The 27,960-nt window shown below is 46.2% G+C and overlaps 2 protein-coding genes across 23 annotated transcripts in view; one reads left to right on the top strand and one right to left on the bottom strand.

Annotated features, from left to right (window-relative positions):
- The window catches only part of LOC135577195 (ubiquitin-associated protein 2-like), a 145,186-nt gene extending 129,399 nt beyond the window's left edge, over positions 1 to 15,787 (top strand). For 17 of the 21 annotated variants that reach the window (XM_065045061.1, XM_065045067.1, XM_065045071.1 and 14 more), the window contains 6 exons: positions 5,414 to 5,625; positions 11,447 to 11,546; positions 11,632 to 11,739; positions 13,222 to 13,289; positions 13,736 to 13,927; positions 14,984 to 15,347. In XM_065045061.1, the coding sequence (XP_064901133.1) occupies positions 5,414 to 5,625; positions 11,447 to 11,546; positions 11,632 to 11,739; positions 13,222 to 13,289; positions 13,736 to 13,927; positions 14,984 to 15,079 (776 nt within the window). In that variant the 3' untranslated portion in view covers positions 15,080 to 15,347. Of the gene's footprint in view, positions 1 to 5,413; positions 5,626 to 11,446; positions 11,547 to 11,631; positions 11,740 to 13,032; positions 13,119 to 13,221; positions 13,290 to 13,735; positions 13,928 to 14,983 lie in introns of those variants that run through there. The other 4 variants (XR_010468765.1, XR_010468764.1, XR_010468763.1 and 1 more) reach the window with 3 other exon arrangements.
- Positions 15,788 to 19,225: 3,438 nt separating this feature from the next.
- The window catches only part of LOC135577198 (ubiquitin-conjugating enzyme E2 R2), a 106,728-nt gene continuing 97,993 nt past the window's right edge, over positions 19,226 to 27,960 (bottom strand). For both annotated transcript variants that reach the window (XM_065045098.1, XM_065045099.1), the window contains 2 exons: positions 22,894 to 23,028; positions 19,226 to 20,169 (listed from right to left, as the gene is read on the bottom strand). In XM_065045098.1, the coding sequence (XP_064901170.1) occupies positions 19,950 to 20,169; positions 22,894 to 23,028 (355 nt within the window). In that variant the 3' untranslated portion in view covers positions 19,226 to 19,949. The remainder of the gene's footprint in view (positions 20,170 to 22,893; positions 23,029 to 27,960) is intronic.

Consider the following 27,960-nt stretch of genomic DNA (forward strand, 5'->3'; position numbering starts at 1 on the left):
GAATCAGTTTTGGGCTTAGAATTGTCACTTATTTCATCATCCAGATAAGCAAGTAATTGGTGTTTATTCATGCTCTTGTGGAGTTACTTTTGTTTTTGTATATCAGCATAGTCAAACCACAAATACAAATAGTCCGTTTGTTGGGGCTGGCAGTCCTCCAGGATTTTATGGAGAGACTGCAATTTAGTTTCTTCAAATGAGCCATAAATCGGCCACCGATCATCAAGGGAAGCCCCAGCCACTCTGCTTATAAAAGGCCAATCATCTTGGCAGAGGGCGATTAATCTTTTTATGTGCAACCCTGCGGTTCCTGACAATCTTCCCCAATTTGAAATCATTTCAGCCAAAGGCGTATTTTTAGGAACTGAGGGTCCAGCCCCCATCCTTGTAAATATATTTAGAGACTTGAACTCTAATAAAAATATAAAGAAAAGAAACAAATCGGGAGAACAGGAGAGACTCGAACTCACCTGTCCCTGGCCAGGTCCTGTTGTTTCAGTTTGTGCTGCAGAGTCCCATCTGGGGGGTGCCAACTGAAAAAAAGGTAGTAGGTAGGCGCTGGATAGAGACTCGAACTCTTGTGGGTTACTCTGAGCAGTATTTATTGTAGAAGATTCACAGGAACAGCAGCGTTGGGTCACCTCCTCAGAGAGTGACAATCATACAGCAGTATAACTAGTCATTATATAGGGTTCTAACAGGTATTATGCAACTAAGCAAAATTTATCACTGTCTATCACTGTCGATATCTATCACTGTCGATATCCTCAGGTTCCTTCTGTTCCAGTGGTCTGCGGGTTCCACTTCTTCTTTCTTGGCAAGTACCGAACGAAAGGTCATCGGGTCACAGGGCTAGCTTCTTTTGAAGTTCCACCTGTCTCATTTGTTATCCATAGTTCACCAGTCTAGCATAGAAATCAGCAACCCTAAGAATAGCATTTATCAATGTCTTAACTAAGGGTACAAAGCAAGCATAAGGTAACCACACTCATGGTTCTGGGTAAGGACTATACAGGGGACAAGCTGAGACTTGCAGCCTTAGCAGCACAGCTTATAACACTGATATAGGCCTAAAATCCTAATTTCCTATTTTCCTACAACAAGAAGGCTCTATATGCAGACTGAACCCACTTCCTAAGGAAGACTGCTGCCTCTTTGGGGCCAGGTTAAAGATGTGAAGAGAAAACTTCCTGCCCTGGTAAGGCCCTCAGATTATTATCCATTATGGATTTTTCAAGTAGGAAGTGATGAGGTTGTAGTGGGAAATCCGAAGGCAATCAAGAGGGACTTCAGGGCCTTGGGATGACTAGTTAAGAGATTAGGAGCACAAGTAGTGTTCTCCTCTGTCCTTCCAGTTGCAGGGAACGATGAGAGAAGATACAGGAAGACCCACCAGATCAATAACAGGCTGCGGGACTGGTGTCACTGGCAGAATTTCGGGTTTTTTGATCATGGGTCAGTTTACATGATATCTGGCCTGCTGGCGACAAATGGGATACACCTGTCTGAAAGGGGGAAAAGGATCCTTGGACAGGAGTTAGCAGGGCTCATTGAAAGAGCTTTAAACTAGATTTGAAGGGGAAAGGGGAAAAAACCAAGCACAGCAGAGACAAACCCAAGCGTGGCATGCCAAGGGTAGAAGGATGGGGTGCTAGCAAGGCCCTTTGGTCTGCTGTCTCAGTGGAGGTAGGGGATGAAGAACCATATGGCAGCAAAGACACAAGGGTTATTGATGTGTTAGAAACCAGGGAAGCATCTGAGAATGGCCACGAAGGAATTAGGGCTTCTCCCCACAAAAAGGTGAAGGGATCAATAGCTCAGTGGAAGTGTACCTATAACAATGTATGCAGCATGAGCAACAAAAAGGAGGAGCTGGAAGCCATTGTGCAGCAGAAAACCTATTATATAGTTGACATCACAGGAACATCACACAACTGGAGTGCTGCATTGGATGGCTATAAACTCTTCAGAAGGGATAGGCAAGGATGGAGAGGAGGTGAGGTAGCCTTGTGTGTTAGGGAGTGTTTTGGTTGTCTGGAGCTTGATGAGGGTGAGTTTGAGTGTTTATGAGTAAGAAGGGGGGGGAAGGCCAACAAGGCAGGTATCCTAGTGGGAGTCTGTTACAGACCACCCAACCAGGATGAAGAAACAGATGAAATATTCTGCAGGCAGCTGGGAGAAGTCTCACAATTGCTAGCCCTTGTTCTTGTGGAGGGCTTCAACTTACTAGATGTCTGCTTGAAATACAAAACAGCAGTCTAGGAGGCTCCTGGAGTGTATGTAAGACAACTTCCTGACACAGCTGGTTAGTGAGCCTACTAGGGAAGGAACCCCATTGCACCTGTTGTTTGCAAACAGAGGAAGACTTGTGGGTGATGTGACAGTCAGAAGTCACCTTACGCATAGCAATCATGAAATGATCGAGTTTTCTATTTTTGGAGAAGGAGGGGAATCAGCAGAACTGCTACCTTGGACTTCTGAAGGGCACACTTTGACCTGATTAGGAGGCTGGATGAAAGAGTCCCTTGGGAGGCAGTCCTGAAGGACAAAGGAGTTCAGGAAGGCTGGATATTCTTTAAGAAGGAAATCTTAGAGGCATAGGAGCAGGCTGTCCATATATGCTGAAAGATGAGCCGGCAGGGAAGAAGACCAGCCTGGCTGGACAGAGAGCTTTGGCTGGAACTCAGGAATAAAAGGAGAATTTATAACCTTTGGAAGAAGGGGCAGGCAACTCAGGAGAACTACAAGGATGCCGTGAAGTTATGCAGGGAGAAAATTAGAAGGGTCAAAGCCCAGCTAGAGCTGGGCCTGGCTACTGCTGTAAAAGGGAACAAAAAATGATTATATAAATACATTGGCAACAAAAGGAGAATCTCCACTCTCTGGTGGATGCGGGGGGAAACATTGTGACAGAAGATGTGGGAAAGGTTGAGTTACTAAATGCCTTGTTTGCCTCAGTCTTTAATAGTAAGGCCAATTGTGCTCCAGGTACACAGCCCCATGAACCAGAACACAGACATGGAGAGCAGAATGAAGCCCCAATAAGGGAAATAGTTAGTGACCTGCTACACCACTTAGGCACGCACAAGTCTATGGGGCCAGATGGAATACTTCCAAGCGTTCTGAGGGAGCTGGCAGAGGTGCTCACCAAGCCACTTTCAATTATTTATCAGCAGTCCTGGATAAGCAGAGAGGTCCCAGTTGACTGGAAGTATGCAAATGTGACACCCATCTACAAGGAAGGAGGATCCAGGGAATTACAGGCCTATTGGTCTGACCTTGGTACCAGGCAAAGTCATGGAACAGATCATCCTGAGTGCCATCATGCGGCACATACAGGACAACCAAGTGATCAGGCCCAGTCATCATGGGTTATGAAAGGCAGGTCCTGCTTGACCAACCTGGTCTCCTGTGAAAAAGTGACCCACTTAGTGGATGAGGGAAAGGGTGTCCATGTTGTATACTTGCATTTCAGTAAAACCTTTGACACTTTCTCACAGCATTGTCCTGGAGAAGCTGGCAGCTCATGGCCAGGATGGGTGTACTCTGCGATGGATAAAGAACTGGCTGGATGGCTGGGCCCAAAGACTTGTGGTGAATGGAGTCAAATCCAGTTGGTGGCCGGCCATGAGTGATGTTCCCCAGGACTCAGTACTGGGGCCAGTCCTGTTTAATATCTTTATCAATGATCCGGATGAGGGGATTGAGTGCACCCTCAGTAAGTTTGGAGATGACACTAAAGTGGGTGGGAGTGTTGACCTGCACTTGGGTCACAACAACCCCATGCAATGCTACAGGGTTGGGGAAGAGTGGCTGGAAAGCTGCCTGGCAGAAAAGGACCTGGGTGTGTTGGTTGACATCCAGCTGAATATGAGCCAGCAGTGTGCCCAGGTGGCCAACAGGACTAAGGGAAGTGATCATCCCTGTGTACTTGGTACTGGTGAGGCCGCACCTCGAATACTGTGTTCCATTTTGGGCCCGTTACTACAAGAAAGACGTTGATGTGCTGGAGAGAGTTCAGAGAAGGGCAATGAAGCTGGCTAAGGCTCTGGAGAACAAGTTTTATGAGTAGTGGGTTCGTTTAGTCTGGAGAAGAGGAGGTTCAGTTGACTACCTGCAAGTTCAACTACCTGAAAGGAGGTTACAGCATGGAGGATGTTGGTCTCTTTTCCCAAGTAGCAAGTGATGGGACAAGAGGAAATGGCCTCAAGGTGCACCAGGGGAGGTTTAGATTGGATATTAGCAAAAATTTGTTCACAGACAGGGTTGTCAGGCATTGGAACAGGCTGCCCAGGGAAATGGTTGTGTCACCATCCCTGGAGGTGTTTAAAAGTTGCATAGATTATATTTTTAAGGATATGGTTTAGAGCCAGTGTTAGGTTAATGGTTGGACTTGATGATCTTGAGGGTCTCTTCCAACCAAAATGATTTGATTATTCTGTGTTCCCAGCAGGAGCTGCATCTGGCAGGCTCTCCCTCACCGTCCCCAAATCTAATGGACTTCATTCCCAGAAGTCTGTCATCTAAGAAGCCCTTCCTCATTCCTTCTCTTGCTCTTTTTTTATCAGCCTATAAACATTACATCAATGGATTTTCAGCCACTGGTTTTCTTTCACTGACATCTGATTACAGCTTAAAACTGTAGCCATAGGTGTTATAATTCCTATAAAGCCATTATTAAGTGTTGTCATACTTTTTGGTAACCAACATAAAGGAATACTAGTTGGGAATGAGATAGATGCGACTGATATATTTCACCTCCCAAAAAACACGTGAACAAGCTGCTCTGTAGGCTGCCAGAAAATGCAAGTGTTTGGGAGTTTCCTGCTGCATAACCGCTTCTCTCGGGGCCTGCAATGCAAGGCTTGCTTTCCTGGCCTTCAGTTACTGTCTCCAGAACTTTGGTGATGTGAGGAACTGGACATCTAACCAGTCATGCTTGACAAATAGACATTGCCAAAAATATGCCTATCACCACCTATAAATCCTAACTTGCTTTCAGCCCATGAAGCTTATCTAATCAGTTTAACCTCTAGGAGAGTCACACTTTAACCCAAAAACCATTTGCTCTTTGGCTATTTACCATACTTCTGCATTTAGCAAGTTTGATTGCAATGATCTGATAGTAATTAATCTGGTCAGACTGTGTGAGATAGGGAAGTATTGGTATCTCCATTTTATCAGTGGATTTAGCCATGGCTCAGAGTTCTGTGCCATGCACAAGCAATGTCCCCATGGCCATCAGGAACAGAGACTGGGAGAGTTCTTCCTGTGAACAACTGCAGCCTTTCAAGTGCAGGATGTGCTCTCTTCTGTAGTTGTCTTCTTGTATTCAGAAGATTTGAATGCTTTGAATCCTCTACTTTTGGAGTAGCTTTGATAGCTTTTCTGATCAGTTTTTTTTCTTTCACAGGTGACATAAAATTTGGCCGTGGGGATTCTGCCTCTCCTACTCCTGCTACCACGCTCTCCCAGCCACAGCAGAACCAGACGCAGACTCACCATACAACTCAGCAGCCCTTCCTCAACCCCACCCTGCCCCCAGGGTACAGCTACACTGGGTTACCTTATTATACTGGTGTGCCTGGTGTACCCAGTGCATTCCAGTATGGGCCAACCATGTTTGTAAGTGTGACAGCCTAATCCGTAACACTTCCTTCTTGCCTCTCTAGTTTTCTTCTCCAGCCCAAACCTTCTACATCTTGGAATTATAGGATGGTTTGGGTTGGAAGAGACCTTTAAAGATCACCTAGTCCAACCCCCTGTCATGAGCAGGGACATCTTTCACTAAATCAGGCTGCTCAGAGCCCCATCCAAACTGACCTTGAACACTTCCAATAATAGGGCATCCACAACTTCTCTAGGTGGCCAGTATCTCACCACCTTAATCGTAAAAAAAAATATTCATAGAATCATAGAATAGTTTGGGTTGGAAGGGACCTTCAAAGGTCATCTAGTCCAACCCCCCCTGTAATGAGCAGGGACATCTTCAACTAGATCAGGTTCCTCAGAGCCCTGTACAGCCTGGCCTTGAATGTTTCCAGGGATAGGGTATCTATCACCTCTCTGGGCAACCTGTTCCAGTGTTTCACCACTCGTAAAAAATTTCTTCCTCATGTCTAGCCTGACTCTCCCCTCCTTTAGTTTAAAACCATCACCCCTTGTCCTATCGTAACAGGCCCTACTAAAAAAGTCTGCGCCCCTTTTAAGTGCTGAAAGGCTGCAATAAGGTCTCCCCAGAGCGTTCTCTTCTCCAGGCTGAACAACCCCAACTCTCTCAGCCTGGAGAGGAGTTCCAGCCCTCTGATCATTTTTGTGGCCCTCCTCTGGGCCCTCTCCAACAGGTCCATGTCTGTCCTGTACTAAGGGCTCCAGGGGTGGACGCAGTACTCCAGGTGGGGTCTCACCAGAGCAGAGTAGAAGGGCAGAATCACCTACCTTGACCTGCTGGCCATGCTTCTTTTGATGCATCCCAATATAAGATTTACCTTCTGTGCTGCAATCACACATTGCTGGCTCATGTCCAATCTTTCATCCACCAGTACCCCCAAGTCCTTCTCTGCAGGGCTGCTCTCAATCCCTTCATCCCCCAGCCTGTATTGATACCAGGGATTGCCCCAACACAGGTGCAGGACCTTGCACTTGGCCTTGTTAAACCTCATGAGGTTCACATGGGCCCACTTCTTGAGCTCGTCCAGGTCCCTCTGGATGGCATCCTGTCCCTTAGGTGTGTCAACTGCACCACTCAGCTTGGTGGTATCCACAAACCTGCTGAGGGTGCACTCGATCCCATGGTCTATGTCATTGCTGAATATAATAAACAGTATTGGTCTGAGTACGGACCCCTGAGGGACACCACTTGTCACTGGTGTCCATCCAGACCTTGAGTCATTGACCACTACTCTCTGGGTGTGACCATCCAGCCAGTTCCACTTTCACACAACAGTCCACTCATCAAATCCATATCTCTCAATTTTAGAGATAAGGATGTTGTGCAGGATTGTGTCAAAGGCTTTGCACAAGTCCAGATAGACGACATCCATAGCCCTGCCTTTGCCTACTGATGTAATTACTCCATCATAGAAGGCCACTAGGTTGATCAAGCAGGCCTTGCCCTTGGTGAAGACATGCTGGCTTCCTGCAATCAAGTCCCTGTCCTCCATGTGCCTTAGCATAACTTCTAGGAGGATCTGTTCCATGATCTTCCTAGGCACAGAGGTGAGGGCTGGCAGGTCGGTAGTTCTTGGGGTACTCCTTTCTACCCTTTTTAAAAATGGGTGTGATGTTTCCCTTTTTCCAGTGACCAGGGACTTGATCTGACTGCCATGACATCTCAAATATCATGGAGAGTGGCTTGGCACCTACAGCAGCCAATTCTCTCAGGACTCTGGGATGCATCTTTTCAGGGCCCATAGATTTATATATTTTCAGGTTCCTCAAGTGATCATGAACCTGATCTTCTCTTACAGTGCGAGAGACTTTGCTTCCCCAGTCCCCATCTTGTAGTTCATCCACTCGAGAGGTGTGAGAAGAGAGTTTGCCAGTGAAGCCTGAGACAAAGAAGTCGTTGAGAACCTCAGCCTTCTCCTTGTCCCTTGTTACCAGTTTACCAGTCTTCCTCATCGTGGGGCACGCTTCCTCTGACCTTCCTTTTCTGGTTGACATACCTGTAGAATCCCTTCTTGTTACTCTTTGTGTCCCTTGCCAAGTTCAGCTCCAACTGCACCTTAGCCTTCCTGACCCCATCTCTGCACAACTGGGCAGCGTCCCTATGCTCTTCCCAGGATACCTGTCCCTGCTTCCACTGCCTGGGCATTTCCTTCTTGCCCTTTAGTTTGACCAGCAGGTCTTGACTCAGCCATGCCAGGCTCTTGCCTTCCTTACCTGATTTCTTACACCTGGGGATCGTGACCTCTTGTATTCTGTGGAAAGCATCCTTAAAATCTGCCAGCTCTGTTCTGCTCCCTTGCCCCTGAGGGCAGTTTCCCAGGGGTCCTGTCGACTAACTCCTTGAAGAGCTGGAAGTTGGCTTTCCTAAAATTCAGGGTCCTGACTTTACTCTTTGCCTGCCCCACATCCCTCAGGACTGCAAACTCCATGAGCACCTGATCACTGTAGCCCAGGCTGCCTCCAATCTTGATGTCACCAATTAGGTCACTTGCATTGGTGACCACGAGATCCAGTATTGCATCCCCTTGGTAGGGCTGTCTGTTACCTGGCTGAGGAAGTTATCCTCAATGCACTCCGGGAGTCTCCCGGGTTGCCTACAGCTCACCGTGCCACTTTTCCAGCAGATGTCAGGGTGGCCGAAGTCCCCCAGCAGAAGAGCCTGCAAGCACGATGCCTTCTGTAGCTGGAGTAAGAAGGCTTCATCAGTAGTTTCCCCTGATTGGATGGCCTGTAGTAGACACCAACCACGAGGTTTCCTTTGTTGTCCTGGTCTCTGATTCTTACCCATAAGCTTTCAACCTGCTTGTGGCTATTATTCAGTGACAGCTCTTCACACTCTATCCATCTCTTGATGTAGAGGGCATTTCTTCCTTATGTTCCATCTAAATCTACCCTCTTTCAGTTTAAAACCATTGCCCCTTGTCCTGTCACTACAGGCCCTACTAAAAAGTGTCTCTCTGTCCTTCTTATAAGCCCTCTTTAAGTACTGAAAGGCTGCAATAAGATCTCCCCAGAGCTTTCTCCAGGCTGAATAACCCCTACTCTCTCAGCCTTTCTTCATAGCAGAGGTGTTCCTTCCCTCTGATCATTTTTGTGGCCCTGCTCTAACAGGTCCATGTCTTTTTTTTTTGTGCTGGGGGCACCAGAACTGAATATGGTGCTCCAGGTGGAGTCTTATGACAGCAGAGTCATCTTCCCCAGTCTGCAAGGGATCTCTAAAAACATGCAAGCATGAGAAAATAGCTGCACTCTCTTCCCCAAGAAAATGTGAAATTTAAAATGCCAGAAGTCATGGACTCCTGCACAGGTTATTGTAAAGAACAGACAGCTACAGTTCATGGACTTTGTTCCTGAAAGCCCATAGCATCACAGTATCACAGTATGTTTGGGATTGGAAGGGACCTCAAAAGATCATCTAGTTCAATCCCCCTGCTGGAGCAGGAACACCTAGGTGAGGTCACACAGGAACATGACCAGGCGGGTTTTGAATGTCTCCAGAGAAGGAGACTCCACAACCTCCCTGGGCAGCCTGTTCCAGTGCTCTGACACCCTCACTGAGAAGAAGTTTTTTCTCAAATTTAAGCGGAACCTCTTGTGCTCCAGCTTGATCCCATTACCCCTTGTCCTATCATTGTTGGCCACCGAGAAGAGCCTGGCTCCATCCTCATGGCACTCACCCTTTATATATTTATAAACATTAATAAGGCCCCCCTTAGTCTCCTCTTCTCCAAACTAAAGAGCCCCAGCTCCCTCAACCTTTCTTCATAAGGGAGATGCTCCACTCCCTTAATCATCTTGGTTGCCCTACGCTGGACCCTCTCCAGCAGTTCCCTGTCCTTCTTGAACTGAGGGGCCCAGAACTGGACACAATATTCCAGATGTGGTCTCACCAGGGCGGAGTAGAGGGGAAGGAGGACCTCTCTCGATCTACTAGCCACCCCCCTTCTAATACACCCCAGGATGCCATTGGCCTTCCTGGCCACAAGGGCACAGTGCTGGCTCATGGTCATCCTGTTGTCCACCAGGACCCCCAGGTCCCTTTCCTCTACACTGCTCTCTAATATGTAATTTCCCAACCTATACTGGAACCTGGGGTTGTTCCTGCCCAGATGCAGGACTCTACACTTTCCCTTGTTAAATTTCATCAGGTTATTCCCCGCCCATCTCTCCAGCCTGTCCAGGTCCCGCTGGATGGCAGCACAGCCTTCTGGCGTGTCAGCCACCCCTCCCAGCTTAGTGTCATCAGCAAACTTGCTGATAGTACACTCTATTCCCTCGTCTAAATCGTTAATGAATATATTGAATAATATTGGCCCCAGCACTGACCCCTGAGGCACTCCACTAGATACTGGCCTCCAACTAGACTCCGCACCATTGACTACCACTCTCTGGCTTCTCTCCTTAAGCCAGTTTGCAACCCACCTCACTACTCTATTGTCTAGACCACACCTCCTCAACTTAGCTGTGAGGATGCTGTGGGAGACTGTGTCAAAGGCTTTACTGAAGTCAAGGCAGACCACATCTACCGCTCTGCCATCATCCATCCACCTTGTTACATTCTCATAAAAGGCTATGAGGTTGGTCAAGCATGACTTACCCTTGGTAAAGCCATGCTGACTGCCCCTAATAACCCTCTTATCCTTGATATGCCTTGAGATGGCACCAAGGATAAGCTGTTCCATTACTTTCCCAGGGACAGAGGTGAGGCTGACCAGTCTATAATTACCCGGGTCCTCCTTCTTGCCCTTTTTGAAGAATGGAGTGACATTTGCTTTCCTCCAGTCCTCAGGCACCTCCCCCGTTTCCCAAGACTTGGCAAAGATGATGGAGAGCGGTCCAGCAATGACCTCAGCCAGCTCCCTCAGCACCTGCGGATGCATCCCATCTGGACCCATGGATTTATGGATGTCCAGACTATTTAATTGCTCCCTAACCCAATCCTCATCAACTAAAGCAAACTCCTCCATTGACCTGGCTTCATCCGGGGTCTCAGGGGTACAGGGCTCCCCAGGACAGCCTCCGGCAGAGTAGACAGAGACAAAGAAGGCATTCAGTAATTCTGCCTTCTCTGTATCTTCTGCCACCAGGGCACCCACCCCGTTCATTAGTGGGCCTACATTGCCTCTGGTATTAGTTTTATCTGCTATGTATTTGAAAAAGTTCTTTTTGCTGTCCTTGACCCCTCTCGCCAGCTGTAATTCTAAGGAGGCCTTGGCTATCCTCTGGAGAGTCAAAGGGAAACCCAAAGCTGAGTCAGCAATCATTTCAAGAATGGAGGAGACCCCATTAAGTCAGAGAGCAAGGCTGTTAGTTTCATGAGGGAGACTGTAATTTGGGAAGAAGAGATGCTCCAGGTAGAACGGTAGATGAGTATTTTAAGGCCCTGTACAACTGTGTTTTTTGAAACAGCCTCAGGCAGCAGTTGGTGTTTCTTTTGATTCTGGAGGGAGAGCACTATGGTTGCTCCTTCTTGGTTTTGTGGGCGAGAATTTGCTGTTTATAGTTAGTGTATGAAAGAAATACACAGCCTGTTCTGAGACAAGGTTGCACTGCAATCAGAGGGGTGGCTCTAGCAGAAAATTTGAGCCTTGCACAAAGCCACTGCAGCAAGTTACTGCTGGAAGTGTGAATGCCATGTCCCATGCCATCTTGGTTCTCCCAACTCCAGATTAAATTTCCCATGTGAGGTGGAGGTGCCTTCCCCACTAAATGGCAGAGGGAGCTTGTGTTTTGCGTGCTATTCCCCAGTTACAGCACCTTTTGTTCCTTTGTCCAGGTACCTCCAGCATCTGCTAAACAGCATGGAGTCAACCTGAACACTGCCTCGGCTCCTTTCCAGCAGGCGAGTGGCTATGGGCAGCACAGCTATGGAGCAGGTATGCTTACCACTGCGCTTTTCATGTGAGCATCTGCAGAGCTGCTTGCATACTGTTAACACCTTGTCTTGTACCACACTGGCAGGCTATGATGACTTAACGCAGGGAACAGCAGCTGGAGATTACAGCAAAGGAGGCTACAGTGGGTCATCTCAAGTACAAAGCAAATCTGCTGGCACTGGACCTGGGAAAGGTAACACATGAGACTTGAGGTTGCTCTTGAGTAGGATTTAGTAGGGCAAACTCCCAGTGCTGCGCAGTCATCACAGCAGCTAATTCTAAATAGGGTCAAGATCCAAGTTGTTTCTCCATCTCCTGTATACAGAATGCATTTTTTAATGGCCCACGTGTTCCTTTGCATAAGGATTTGCATGGCTGATACACTGCTTTGTCCACAATTATACATGGGAGAAATTATGAGCTCTTTCCTCTGCCAAAGTTTTCTTTGTTGAAGTGTATAGTGGTCCTGCAGCAGTGCCATGTTTTTGAAGCCTAAGCAGTTGTATGCTGCTGCTGAAATTGTCCTCTGCCAAATGAAGACTAGATTTTGAGTTTCTTGGTAGGCACCTGAGATAGCCCTGTGTTAGAAGTAAGCAGGGTAGTTGGCACATCTCTGGGCTGTTGTTTCAGCTGCTGTCCGTACACCTTGTAACTCATCACATTGTTTCATGCCTGGAAATGTTTCCTTTGTGACTGTAAAGGCTGAAGAATTTATACAGCTTATATAAAAGCCTAATTCTGCACGTGCTGATTAGACCTGAGAAACGTATACTGAATTGCTTAGCACTAACTATTATAGTTCATCCTTGAGCTTAAGCAAATACCAAGCATTTGCCATGCATTTGAAACTCCAACTGGACTGTCTTCAGCCAAGAGCTGGTCATGCTTTCCTCTGTAGAGGAGCAATCCAAAAAAAAGAGCAATGTCCTAAGAAGGGTACAACCTCAGAGCAGTGCACACCCTCTGAGTCCAGTCCTCTAATTCACTGGCCAAAGGAACTGCTGGTTTTATTCGGATCCAAGTGAAATTATTAGAGCCAGTCCTTATGAAACTGAATAATTAGCTGGTTTGAGAGTCACCTCGCTGGTGAGTGTTTCTGAGCCTGTTGTGGCACCAGCCAGTCCAGGTGAAAGCCAGGCTGAATCAGTGATATTAATTCTCTCAGGACAGAGTAACACTGCAGACCTGGATGTAAAAGGACAAGGGCTCAAATGTATAGCAGATGCTGAGTCTCATTGCTCAGTTCATTACTGGAAAGCACTTGAATGCTGCAGTAGAGCCAAATGCATCCCTAAGCTTAGGGCAAAGCTGGCTTTTCGTGAGGTTAAATGAGTGTTTGGTGCAGCCAGATGCTGCCTGGTGAAGTGTATTTGAATCCAAGCAATAACTGCTGGGTCATGGATGTGAGTGATTTATCCCAGTGGGCTGGTTTCCCGCTTTGCAGCAGGAGTGAGGAACTGAGCCCTTTCTTCTGTTCCCATGTGAGGTGCTGTGGGTCTGACAGCACAGAGAACCCCACCAGGCTGGCCGGCAGCAGCAGCAGGGCATGTGGTGCAGTGGCTGAGGACAAAGGTACATCCACCAAGGCTGCCAGAGGTGCTGGGAGCAAAGCACAAGGCTCATGCTGGGTAGTGGTTTACTTTCTCATTGTCAATGGCTTTTTTTTGTTTTCCAGGTATTTCCGTGACCTCAAGTAACACAGGTGTGCCTGATATCAGTGGCTCAGTCTATAACAAGACTCAGGTAAGCAATGCTGGACCCTCCTCATCCATGGCTGATGGCTCCCCCTGCAGAGTGCTGGCTGCTAGGGCCATTCCCAGGCCAGTCAGTCTCAGCAGGCTGTGGCATTTCTTATGCTGGCTTTGTTTGAGAAGTGCCTTGTCCACTGTGATGGACTGATTTCAGGTAGCTGCTGCCATCCCATGTCCCACTGAGTAAAAAGGTCAGGGAAAAAAGGAGCACAGTAGCTGTGGAAATAAAATAAAATGTTGGAGGCGTTTGTGCAGAAGTATGGATGAGAACAGGAGCTGAAACTCACCTGTTGAAATGCTCTCAAGTGTGACTTGGCTTGCTCACAGGGTTGGTAAAAGGTTCAGGTCATGTGTGTTTGGGCCACTCTTGTTCTTGTCTGGTCACCGTGGGGCTGCTGACACCAGTCTCTTATGCTGTCTGCCTCACCTCCTGTGCAGACATTTGACAAGCAGGGATTCCACGCTGGCACGCCACCTCCTTTCAGCCTGCCCTCTGCTCTTGGATCGACTGGGCCCCTGAACCCTGGTGCTGCCCCAGGTTATGCTCCAGCCCCATTTCTTCATATCCTGCCAGCGCATCAGCAGCCTCATTCTCAGATGCTGCATCACCATCTTCAGCAAGATGGGCAGGTGAGTTGTCCCCTTCCACATCTACAGAATGCCTAAGGGCAGATTGCTCACATCCACATCCCAGCAGGGTCTTGGGGATTTTTGCTTCCTTCTGTTTTTTTCTTTGCTCATTGGGAAAGGGCCTTGACAATGATTGCAGAGTGACAGGCAAGTGCGAAGTCCTGCACCTGGGGAGAAACAACCCTATGCTCCAGTATATGCTGGGGGCCAAAGCAGCTTGGCAGAAAAGGCCCTGGGCATCCTGGTGGACACCAAGTTGACCATGAGCCAACAATGTGCCCCTGCTGCAAAGAAGGCAAACAATCTTCTGGGCTGCATTAGGCAAAGTACTGCCAGTAGGTCAAGGGAGATGATCCTTCCCCTCTGCTCAGCACTGGTGAGGCCACACATGAAGTACTGTGTCCAGTTCTGGGTTCCCCAGTACAAGAGAGACATTGATGTATTGGAGAGTTCAGCCCCAAGGAAGATGAAGGGAATAGATCATCTCTCATATGAGGAAAGGCTGAGAGAGCTGGGACTGTTCAGCCTGGAGAAGGCTCAGGAGGGAATCTTAACAATGTAAATACCTGAAGGGAGAGTGTAAAGGGGATGGAACCAGACTCTTGTCAGTGGTGCCCAGTGTCAGGACCAGAGACAATGGGCACAGACTGAAACAGAGGAAGCTTAGAGTCCAGAAATAGGAAATGACTTCTCTCTCTGAATGTGTGACATCCTTGGCTGGTGCACCACCTCAGTTCACCTTGAGAGAGCTCCTTTGCTGTCCCCAGTCCTGTTCCTCTCCTTTCTTGTGCTTGAGCCTGTCTTGGGTGGGGAGTGGTGGGATGGTGCATCCTGCACTCCTGCCTCTCTCTGGCCACTTGTCCTGGATTGCGAGACATGGAGAAGTTGCAAAGCAGAAATTGATCCACTCAGGGGGCAGCATCACTGCATTGGGAGGTATCAGGGCTGTCCCTGGGTGTGGCAGCTCTTCTGCTGATGTATGGACAGGTTTGTCTTCCTGGGAGTGCTGGTGCTATGGCAGCTGATGCTTGTGTCTCCTTTCTTTCCAATTTCTAGGGTGGATCTGGCCAACGCAACCAACCCAGCACCATGCAGCAAAAGTCTCAGGCTACCAAAACCACCTATGGCACTTCTCCATATTGGACAAACTAAATCCAAAACAAGGGAGGAGGGAGAGAATGAGAGGAAGAGAAAACAACAAAAGAAAAGAGAACAGGGGAAAAAAAAAAAAAAAAAAGCTGAAGCCCATTACTGGAATTATTAGAAGTAACTGCTCAGCCAAATGTCTATGCGGGGAAAATTGCAGCCGGTCAGCCATCCTCTGTGTGACTCACCTGCTTCCTCTTTGAGTTGCTGTTGTATGTAATATATTTATGTATGTATTTGTAAATGTAATAGAGCCTAAATGTGGTTTTCTGCATCTTGCGGCTGTTTTTTTTTCTTTGTAGGAAAACAAATTATTCATTTCCCATCTGCAACAGGGCATCCTTTCTTGTTTTTTAAGCTTTATAACTGTCAAAGACAAACTGCACCCTTTTTTTCAAGCAGGAGCCCATTTATTTAATGCAGTTATAAATTCAGACAAATAAGGAGGCCTAACTTCCCCCCCCACCCCAAAAAAAAAAAAAAATCAAGATGTGTCCTGTTGGTTTGATTTCTGCCCCCACCCCCAATATAGCTGTTACTTTAAAGAGAAGGAAAAAAATCTTGTATGGCCCTTCCCCTTTCTTTTGTCTCCTCCCTCCTGCTGTGGAATATGAACTCCCATGGGCAGTTTGGTCACTGTGGCCCTGAGCTGCAGCCTCACCGTTTTACTTTTCAGTTTTTGAATAGTAATAAAACAGAAAGGCTTTTCTTTTTTGTTTGGTTGTTTTGGGTTTTTTGTTTATTTGTTTCTCTAGCAAAAGACTTTGGGTGGCTCAGTGTGTCCTGGAACCTCCTTTTCATCATTAGAGGCAAAAACTGTGTATCAGTTTCTTAAATGAAAATATAAGCTGTGTCTTTTTCCTCTCTTTTTTTTTTTTTTTTTTTTTTTTTTTTTCTCTCTGAGCCAATCTGCCCAGGAAAGACAGAGTTGCTGGATGACAACTTTACCTGTCCCTTCCCACTTAGTTTAAAACAAGACCCTAGAGGCAACTCCTGGTCCTTGTGCCTGCACCAATGTGGTGAATGTTTTAAAAGTTTACTTTTAGCCCTTCCTCCACCTAATAAAGAGCTAAACATGTTACTGGTGTTTGTCTGCATTTTCAAAGGCTCCAGGAGCAGTTTTGTTTTTACAACCTGTCCCTTTCCCCCTGCTCCTTCTGGGAGGGTAAGAGCACCAGATGGGTCATCAAGGAGAAAGGGAAGAAAAAAAAAAAACAAACCCACACACAAGCACAAAAAAAAATAATAATCCACCACCAAAAAAAACACAAAAAAAACCAACCAAAAACCCCACAAACAAACAAGCAAAGTCACACCACAAACCCACACACAGCACACAAAAAAACCCACACCTGCACAAGTGGCAGCTGGGCTTATACAGTGGAGGGCAGACTGGAGAATTCAGTACCACGTAACACACCTGCTGGATGACAAAGGTACTGGTGGTTCTAGGCAGCCCAGTGCTGTAGGAGATAGGCAAGCAATAAAAGCAAGACTGATCCCAGTCAGAAGGCCTAGACAGCACCATCCCTCTCAGCCCTCTGGCAGCAGCAACTTTACCCCAAGTCCTGTATCCCTGCTGCAATTATATGACACCATGAACTATCTCCCCTTTGCTGACAGGAAAACTAAATATAGCAGCAAATCCCATGGCCTTTGTGCCAAGTAGTTCTCTAAACTGGTTCAAGCAGGGAACTATCAACCAACAGCTTTATTTTTCCAATTAACCAGTAGATATTTATGTATAGGCATTGATACCGGAGCAGCACTGAACTCTTGAATAGCTGTTACTTGAAGCTTTAAATAACCCATGCAAATAAACCAGCTCAATTAACAGGGACATAACAGTATAGGGATACTTTCATTTCACATTTTTAGTGGTAGACAGATGTGCAAAAAAGACAATATAACTACTGAAAGGGAAGACGACAACAACAACAAAAAAAGCATCAGTTAATTCTTTCTGGTAAATTATGCTGAAGGAAAAAAAATGAAAATAGCTAAGATTTCAGCTAATAAAACCTACTAAGAAATCTAGTGTACCCTGCTGGTTTCTGAATGGTTGACAACTGCATTTGGAGGGGTATGTAGTTGCAAATATAGATACCAATATTGGCTGAGACAGGAGAAAAAGGTTAAGAGAAAAAAACAAAATAAAATAAAACACAGAATACATGGATCAGGTAACTAGTTCTCCTCAATTTCTCAAATAGTTTAAAAAAAAAAAAAAATAAACATAACCACCAAAAAAAAAAATAATAATCTTTCATATTTCAGTTTGTATCTCAAAAAAGGAAACCAGTCATGTCACTGGTTAATGTAGGAGCTCTCAGAGTGCTTTTTTATCTTTTTTTTTTTTTTTTTTTTTTTTTAAAAAAAAAAAGAAGTAACAGAACAGTCATCATAAAGTGTTTTACAGCAACGAGCTTGAAAAAAGTTATTGCAGAGTATACAATGAAGACTGTGAAAAGTATAAGGGAAATCCTGAAAGATGCAGTAGCAATTCAAACCAAGTCATCAGCACAACTCTGCTCCTTCACGCCCCAACAGCCCAACCCCAGAAGCTGGAGGTTGGTGTCCTTGTCCCAGTGTGTCCCTAAGACCAGCCCAGCAGCCAGGAGTGCCGGGGCCCATTTGCCAAAACTGTCACTGCTCTCACAGGGTTGCTGCAAAGCTGGAGGGTGCCCCACACCATCGTTAGATTCAGGGGAGCCCCACTGTCAGCTCCAAAAAGCACCAGGGGCTGAGTCCGTCTTTGCTGGAAGGATGAGCTGAAGAAGCTCATGTGGGATACTTTGGGGGTTGGGGAGCGTCCAGCTGCCTCCCCAGCTAACATGCACGCAGGAGGGCAGACCATCACAGGGAGCACTGGGGGAAAAGATATCACTATTTAGGCTGCCTTTACTCCGCAGAGGGATGAACCACCAGCACACCCTGGGACAGAGAAGCAGGAACTGATCTTGCTGCAACAACAGTCCCAGCCAAGCAACATTTTGAAAACACATCTGCCTTATTCACTTCAAAAAGAGCCCCACCAACCTTCCTCCCCTCCCCAATGGCTGCCTTCCCCTCTTCTACCCCCAGGCAGCACACTTTGAGCTTTCTCACTCATCCTGCTCCTTACCCCAGGACAGAGCCCCTGAGCTGATACTGGAACAAAGTTTACACCCACCAAAACACCCTTTGAGGGACCATGGCTGGTGATGTACTATTGAAAACCCTGACAAATACAAAGGGGAGTTATAAAGGAATGCCTGAGCCTGCAGCTCTTATTGGTTATCTGCCTCTGTACCTGTGGGAATGGAGGTTCTCACCCCAGCAGGGCCAGGACACCAGAACTGCTCCTGGAGGTACCAGGGCTCAGCATAAGAGGGCAAGGCTGGCAGCTGATCAAGGGATCATGCAAAAGGTGACTTGAGGCCATTGCACCACAGCCAAAGAAGAGCAGCACACTACAACAGGGTGAGGGTGCTGAGGGACTGAGGCAGAGGGCTCTACAAACACGAGCATGCAGGATCTCCCCCTGCCCACAAGGGAGGTTCCTAAGCTCTGCCAAGAGCTCCCAAAAACCTGCAAGAGGCTGAGCTTGGTGCACCAGCTGAAGCACAGTGCCTGTCAAACACTACCACTAGCCTACCACAGCCTGAAAGCACTATGTACCCCTAACCTGTGGGGCTGCATGCACTCACCCTATGTCTTAGCCAGGCAGGGGAGACCCCAGCACACATCCATCCTCTCTTCCCCATGCCCCAGCCACAGCAGCCCCTGCCAGTTCAGGAACAGCCTGGTCACCCCAGACAGGCAAAGGCAGCTTTGACTTCTACTGACTCCATAGAGCTGCAGCAGGGCTGCATTTACCAACATGTGACCAACACAAGCAAAACAAAGAAGGTTCAGGCCAGCACTGGACTTGGGTTGCAGGAAGCAAGGCCTGCTAGCAAGCACTAGGGCAGGAGGTCTCTCCCACTGCCAAAAACAAGTTTGGGATCAACACTGGCCCACTGTGCAGCAAGATGCATATCTGTTTTCCTCCCTCAGGAGAGGGGCAACTGGCAACAGATCTCAGCAGCATGGTGAAACTGAACTTCTTCAACCCCAACCTAGTCTGGAAAAATAAAAAAAAAAAAAAAAAAATAGCAACCTAGGGCTCAGTTGTACAGACATGAAGTGTTGTTTATTTTAGGGTTCATAGCACAAGCCTTTTTCAGAGACAAAGCTGATTGTGCCCTCTGAGGCTCCTGGGGCCAGAGCTATTTCCTAACTTGAGCAGGCTGAAAAAGAATACTGTACCTTTCAACAACATCCCACCACGCTCAACACACAGTAGCTTTATACTCTCTGCCCCCACACCTTATAAAGGAAAAGCCACCACCACAAGGCTAAACAAATGTACACACGCTATTATTGTAAATGGAGCAGCTAAACCTTGGCAATTTGTTTTTTGTGGACTTTTTTTTTCCCAGTAAACGCAGCACTTGAGCTCCTGAAAACCCATCTTCCAATGGGTTTGTTCCAGCTTTTAAATACATTAAACATTTCATTGCAAGTCTGTATTTAATTCAAGAATCTAAACACAAGCAAATCTGTTTCACTGTGAGCATTTCATAGAGAAGTGAAAAAGGGAGTTTCTTTTTAAAAAAGGAATCATAATACAGTGATGAAAGGGTTAAGAATGCAAGAATTCAGACATTCTGTGGAGGGTCTCTAAGAGGTCCGTAAAAAAGGAGCAAAGAGATCCATACAACAGGAGACAGTAGGAGACAAAGTTTTTTTTGATCCCCCCCTCCCACACTTTTTTGCCGGACTGCTGCTAGGTTACCGCTGCTCCCTTCTAGCCTGAATCGGCAGGGCAGTACAGAGGCATAGAGGGAGCAGGTCATGACTCCTCATTGCCAGAATCATCGTCATCATAACAGTCGGCATCCTCCTCCTCCTCGTCTTCATCATCAATGTCGTCATCATACAAGTCGTCATAAAGCAAATCTGAACTGTTGTCATTGGAAGGCACTTTAGTTTTGATGCAGTACTCTGCCAGTGTAGTGGGGACCTTCACACCATCTTTCTCTGCCTCGGCTTTGGTAGCCAAAACCTGTTTCCTGAAGGGAGGAGGACACAGCAACATGAGCAAGGCAGTGTGCTGGTAGCATCATCGCTTGACTCCCCACTTCCCCGCCAGCCCAAGCCCGGCCCTCCTGGCAGCTCAGAGTCAAAAGAGCTGATGTTTGGCTGAAGTACCATAAGCAGCACTAGAAAAAGATTTAGTTCGCACAGCCCTGAGCTTAGGAGCACTCCAAGGGTGTTTGCAGCACACATGCTCTCACCAATATATGAAATCAATTATTCTCCAGGACTCCACATTACAGACCTGCCAGAGCTCAGAGCAAATTTCATTATGTTTGTTACATAAGGGATGTCCAGGGATTTCCTAAGATGACTTACAGAGGTGGGTTCTGAGATGCCATCCACAGCCACCCTTCACCACTGATGACTACCCCAGAATGCTCAAAACTGCAATTCCCGCAAGCATTTGGCAGCTCTGAGATCCCACTGGAGGGTAAGAGAAGTCTGAGCATGTGGCTTCACCCTGAAATGCATCCAGCACTGCCTGGGGATGGCAGGAAACAAGTGTTTCCCATCATCCCAGGATAGGCTCTGGCTAGTTTCTCCCAGCAGCACTCTGGTTGTGAACTGTTGCTGACCTGTGTTGCCTCCCAGCAGGGAGAGGAGCAGATGGCAGTCTGTCCCTTCATCCTCACCTACTTGCTCATCAATCTGTCATACTCTGCTTAGGAAGTACATTCAGCTCTGCTGAAGCCAACGGAGTTGATAAGATGATAACCTCCCAGCAAGGCTCTTTGAACAGCTCAGGCCAGCGACTGACTGCCCTGCATAGCTTCCAACCAGGGGTATATCCTGAATGCCCAGCTAGCAGAGTCAATGCAGATGTGGTCTTGCCCCAGGCAAGTATGACAGCAGTCTCACTGCAGTATGGGCTACCAATCTACCACTCCACAGCAACCCTGGCTCATGCTTACATCATCTCCCTACCATGAACTCAACAAAGGACAGTCAAGACTTAACAGTGCTTCCAGTGCTAATCAAACCCAGCTTTGCAAACGCTTGCCAAATCCTGCTGATATTCCTTCAAACTGGAGGGACAAGATTATGATTCATGAGTGCATTAAGTGCAGAATTATTAGGATGTAGTCAGTTTGAATCACATCCCAAGCAATGCAAGCAGTGTTCAAAGACAAGCAGGGACTTTGACTGGTATTTACTGGCAGCCAATAGGTTTTGCAGAGGATCATGCCAGATTAGTGTGGCAGATGCACTCAACCCCCCCCTCCCCCCCAGCCAAACCAACAGCAGTTTGGTCCAGGCTGCAGAGGAGGGAAGGGCCTGAGATGTAGCCAGGCCAAGAACTCCTTCCAGGAGACCCACAAGGAAGCAGAACAGCACTGAACGCCAGTAACTTGTGGGCGCAGGGAGTCTCGCACATACTTTTCCTACTGTATGCAATTTGACTACGAGTCAACCACTTTATTCTATAAATACAACAGCCTGGATGAGCCCACTTTGAGCTCTCCCTGCTAAATAAGGGAGCTGTATGGCAATGGTTTTACTACACACAGGTCAGTGGATGAGCCCAATTTGAGTTTAATATTAATCATTTAGCTTAAGTACATGCACACTAAATATAATTAATTATTTAAATACATAAGGTTGTATGGTTTTTAACATACTCTTTGCTTTATGTTACTTAGTAAGCTGGATTTGCTAAATTTTTAAGCTGTAAAGTTCTGCTCATATTTACCAAAAGCAACTACAAACTACACTGAACACTTGCAAGATAAGGCCTATTTTGCACTTTGCTGAGAAGAAAGGATTTATTCAGATAAAACAGTACCTGCAAGGGTATGGACAATAAACAATGTCTACAGCTGAACAAAACAAAGGCCCACATGGAATCAGAGAAGAAGATCCAATGAGAAGCAAGAAGACCCCAAGTGAAACATTGCTACTTGACTGAATCATGGTGTGAATGGTTTGTAAAGATATAAAAGTTTGTATTTTTCTATGCTCGGTTGGACCTCTGCGCAGGTACCCAGCTTGAGCCAGCCCTCCTGCTATCCTAATCCATTAATTTGTTTTTCCCTAAGAATTTTGTCTCCTGAAAGTCTGCTCTGCATACAGTTATCAGGCCTTGCCTGAAAGTTTGCCTCTGGAGTTCTAAAATACAGACTCTGGAGCAAATGTTTATCAGGGAGAGAAGAATCCTGAAAGTTTGCACTGTGATGGATACAGGCCTCGCCTGAAAGTTTGCCTCTGGAGCTCCAAGACACAGACTCCAGAGTGAATGGTTATCAGGGAGGGAAGACGCCTCAAAGTTCGCTTTGTGAAGGGGTACAGGCTCCTGGAGAGAAGGTAAGCAGCATTTGGCTTGGCATATTTCCCCCATGCACTAAGTAATAGAGTGAACCCGCCACTGAACTCTTTTAAGTCGCACTTCTCTTTAAGAAATCTAAACACTGTTCTGCAGTAAGCAAAACCCTAAAATTACTCCCCCGTGACAATTAGTCTGAAAGAAAGACATAATTCAAAGACATATCAGCCCGGTCCTGCTCCAGAAGTCTGCACCACTTTTGTGTGATGAAAATCCACGCTTTTGGTCCTTCTAGGATTTGGAATAAGACTGTAAAATTAATTTCCAAAGAAACAACACAGCAAGAAGCTGAGTTCAGCAAATTCTGCAAGCAGCCTCTTTCATAAGATTCAAACCAGAAGGCCAGTAGCACAGCATCCCACATAGCAAAGCTTACCTTATGATCTCAGCATACTCCTTGTCTTTTCCTTTACTGTCCCTCCATTTCCTGAACATGACTGATGCATCCACATTGGCAGGAGAGAATGTGTTGGGTTCATTAAGCAAAGAGATTACACTCAGTAAGATAGTCCTGAAAAAAGGTAACCACAACAGCAGAGTCAGAGCTAACACATTCATGGATTCTGAATGTTAACAACTTCTTTAGGTGATGCATCAGAAACTTCTTTAAAGTCAAAATTTAAGTTAAGGATAGCTAAGGATAATAGTTTGAAGTGAGAGCAGATATTTATGAACTTCAGACCCTGGCCAACAGCATGGGGAAGATTCACAGAATCACAGAATGTTAGGGATTGGAAGGGACCTCAAAAGATCATCTAGTTCAATCCCTCCGCTGGAGCAGGAACACCCAGATGAGGTTACACAGGAAGGTGTCCAGGCGGGTTTTAATGTCTGCAGAGAAGGAGACTCTACAACCTCCCTGGGCAGCCTGGGCCAGTGTTCTGTCACCCTCACTGAGAAGTTGTTTCTTCTCAAATTTAAGTGGAACCTCTTGTGTTCCAGCTTGATCCCATTACCCCTTGTCCTACCATTGGTTGTCACCGAGAAGAGCCTGGCTCCATCCTCGTGACACTCACCCTTTATACATTTGTAAACATTAATGAGGTCACCCCTCAGTCTCCTCTTCTCCAAGCTAAAGAGACTCAGCTCCCTCAGCCTTTCCTCATAAGGGAGATGCTCCACTCCCTTAATCAACTTCATTGCCCTTTGATGACAATACAAACCTCAAAGACCTAATCTGATAACAGACTATCACATCTGTACATATGCTTGTGGTGGGGCAGTAGGCAAAGCTTGCATTAGACCAAAATTCAGCTATGGTACAGGGTTGGTAGCCTGCTTGGTGAGCCTGTTCCTCATGACATTCAGCCTCCAAGCAGAAAGCCAAGGTCTTTGCCTACCCCATGTAGGGAGGACCACTATGACCCAAAGCCATCAGATGAGACTGCATTGCCTTCCCTGCCTCACAGCATGTTAAGAGGTTAGAGCTTTAGCCAGGTCTCTCATCAGCCCATGTGCCACTAAGGCTGCTGTAGCAGCACTCAAGCACAGCAAGGGGAAAACAGAGCAGCTGGTTTTCAATGCCCAGGAGAGCAGCCAAGGGCCCGGCAGGATTCAGCTGCTGGTACTCAGCAAAGCCAGCATGAGCCAGTTGTATAACTCCTGGCAGAGAACCTTCCTGGATTTCTAGCAGCAGCACAGAAGTGCTGGCTGCCCCACTCTGCTGGCATTTACTAGGGGCAAACACCACCTTCCTCACCCAGGCCCTTCTCCTGCATTTCCTACAACTCTTTGCACTTCAGAGATTCAGCCCTTCACTGCCCACACAGTGCCACAACCAGCACAAAACTCAGCAGCAAGTCTCATCAGGCAGCTCTACATGCCCAGCCACCTGGCTGTAGCTACCACTGCAATAGCTTCATATGTCTGAGGTGGTCCTGCTAGCAACAGCTTTTGATTTAGATGGAAGGGAAAAACAAGAGACAAGGAATAAGTCTTAAACTACAGCAGTACAGAGCAACTTCTTTTCAGAACTTGATTAGACTACAGCCTCAGCTGTATTTTCATTGATTTAGGGGCACATTCAGAGCAGCATGTGCTGAGCACATCTACCAGATCATATATATGAGATACAGTTCCACAAAACACTTGGTCATTTGGATGCAGAGCTTCTTGAAAGGTTTTGAAACTAAACACTTGTGTCTGGCAAGACTGTCCAGCACAGCTATCAGGAGAATCTTCTACAATTTACTTTTGTTATGGAATAGACTGTTTTTGCTTATTGAATAATTTGGTATACCGCTTCTTACTGAACTTCTTTAGGAACTGCTTATATAGAATTTGCTTAGCATAAGTAAGTCTGCTTAGACTGCAAGCTGTGAACTTTTGACCTTTCTGCCTCATTAAGCAAAAAAAGCCTCAGAAAGGGAGCTGCATCCCTGGAGATAAGTAAAGGAAGGGATCAGAGCATCTAAAACAGGGGTTTCAAACTGATTTTCATCGGGGGCCACATCAGCCTCGTGGTTGCCTTCAAAGGACCAAATGTAATTTTAGGACTGTATAAATGTAGGAGTAGTTTGGTTATTGCCAAGAACTTATTTTTCTTCCCAGCTGCAGGTGCAAAATAACAACTGAAGGATAGGACTCTGATTGACATCCAGTCTGGTTGGACAAACAACTACTCACAGAGATAAGAAATGGCCCGCCTGATGAAAATGAAGGGATCCAATAAAGAATGGGAAGACCCCAGACTCCAATTTTACAATTGGCCTGAATTGATGCACAAGGGGCAGGAAGCTTACATTATAAGAGTACCTTTATTCAAGGTCCCTCTTCAGGAGGCACCCAGCTCAAGCTGCTCTATGCTGTACCTTGCAAATAAATTATTTATTTAGGAAGAATTTCTGGAATCCATGTCTGAGTCTCTGTGTCGGGAAACCTAGGGAAAAGAAGCTACCTTAACACTTTCCAAATGATATAATTCAGTAGGAAAAATAACAGCAGCTCTGGAAAAAACTGTCTGGTCAGACTGGAATGATGGGCAGAAAAAAAAGAATTCATTTAAAAGCCTCTGATTCTCAGCAAACATGCTGTAAAGCCAGCATGTGAGCTCCAGCATCATTGCAGCAGCTTTACTGTAGAGCAAGCAAAGTCTAGGGAAGGCAGAAGACAGGAATTCATGTCTGGATTTAGCATCTGCTCTAGCACACTTCCATCAACAAAATGAGGAGAAGCTGGTTTCCACTGTGGTGCCCCCAGACCCTAAAATCAGTGCAAAGATACGTAAATACACCAAGGCAACTGTCTATTAGAGGTTAAGTGCTCTGCATTCTTCATTCCCAAACAGCACATTAGATCAGCTCCATCACTGCTGATATCTTAAGAGCTGGACAGTCTCCTCTGACTTGGACCTTGCTGCTGTGGGTGAGCAAGGTGAAAAAGGTACAGTAACAGGAAGGGATCCCAGCACATGGGATCTGACAGGACCAAAACCACAAAAAATTTCAACCATGCATGACTGAAAACATCCTCGGTATCAAATACAAACTGCACTGACATAGACTGACCCTCTCCAGTATCTGTTTCTCCTTCAGGCAAGGTTGTTCCAGCATGTTGTTTCATGCAAGTTGTTTGCATGAAGACCACCTTCTGCTTTCTTACATCCCCATACCCCATTCTGGGGAACAGTGTGCTTGTCAGCTGCCATGCCACTTCATTTTAAGTGTTTACAGCGCTGTTGTCTTTAGAGAGAGTCCCTCTATATTCCTTTATCAGCAGAGGAGAAAAGCTAGCAGAGGCTCAAGGAATCAGACCTAAGTGCCTTTTTCTCTCCATGTATCAACAGAAGGCTCAGACATGGATGAATTTAATCTAAACAAAACCAAAGTTTACATATAGTGGCTGGGGCTCCCAACCAACACATCCTGTTATATACCTTGTTTAAAAGGATGTATATTTTTTTTTTGTTCCAGCTGCTTTCTACACTGTAGCTTCTCAGAGCCACCTTTAGAAGTACGCATAGATTTGTCCTAGCACATTTTTACACTCCAGTATAAAGTAAGAAGTTTTGGCTTAGGCTGTACTGACAATAATTTTAGATCTGGACAGTTTCTGCAACCAGCTCAATGCACTAAAGAAGTCAAAAAAGCCAACAAAAATGGGCATCCTCAGGAAACAAAGCAATAGTAAGACAGAGCATCACCTGTCTTCACAAGATACAGATGTACCAACATCTTGAACACTGTGCTCAGTTCTGGCCTATGCACCTCAAAGGACAGAGAGAGGCCAGGGGAGATATGGAGAAGGGCAACTAAATTGATCAAAGACCCTCAGTCCTTAAGCCCTGCTACCACTTCCTCAGCTTTATGGGACACAAGAAAAAAAGCAATATTTTCTGCCACACAGATCACAGCTGCATTCCTTCACATTTTGTTGGATGTTTGCCATATTTACTTATGCCTGCCTCATCTAGCTCTGAGTGATGGGAAAGTCCATATTGACTGTGTTTAAAACAATTAATGAGGATGTTTGACACCATTAGAGGTAGGAAACACAAGTGCTCTCAAAGTTGAAGAATGACATTCCCCCCTCCAGACACTTCAACTGCAGTCATCTGTAGTAAGCAGTCAATACTCAGCAGGATTTACAAAGTTCAGCAGCTGAAGAGAAGTCCTAGGTTACACATGCAGGTAATTACAACAAGCATGCTCCCCCTCTCTCACCTTCAGCCCTGCTGCCTCCTGTCTGGCACTCTGGAGCCTTGCAAAGCCAGATAGGACCCCAGTAGGACATATTTCTATTGGCACTTAACCCAACAGGTGATGCTTGGCAGCATGCTAGCAGTTAAAGACAACTTTTATTTCCACTTGCTGATACAGCTGAGGAATGTTTTCTCCCCAAATGTCACCCTTAAGCCCAACATGTTCCAAGAGAGGAAGCACCAAAAACTGTACCACAGTAAGGAAGAGCAAATATCAAAGAACTAGCACCATAAGAAGTTTCATATCGATCTTTAGGGATATATATAAAGAAATACTCAAAATGTGTGTGCGATATAAGTAATTAATGCCCAAAGTTGTTTCCTAACTATGAATTGAGGCTTGTCACCTAGTCCTAACCATATCAGATGTATGAAAAAACAGTTTAACAGCCATATGAGCACAGAGACTGGTGAACGTAACTTAATAATATATAGCTTAAAATAGTATTTAAGCTTTTTTTCATTTTTAAAAAATCTGAACTATTATAACACTTTGAGAGGTTGCTTCATACTCACTTGTACTTGGTACAGATGGTTTAGATAACGTTTACTTCAAGCTCTGAAGGTCAGATTGCCAACCCTTCATGACTTCACGCAGCTAAGACACACCATTTCTCTTGAGCCTTTTAACCTTGAAGTACCATGCTCCAGGAGAAACATCAGTTGCTATAATTTGCTGACTGCTACAAGTCCTAGTCTTCTGACATGTTAGCTCTGGTTCAGCACTTTGCAGAGTGTGTGTGT

Source organism: Columba livia, chromosome W (genome assembly GCF_036013475.1).
Source record: "Columba livia isolate bColLiv1 breed racing homer chromosome W, bColLiv1.pat.W.v2, whole genome shotgun sequence".
Lineage (NCBI taxonomy): Eukaryota > Metazoa > Chordata > Aves > Columbiformes > Columbidae > Columba > Columba livia.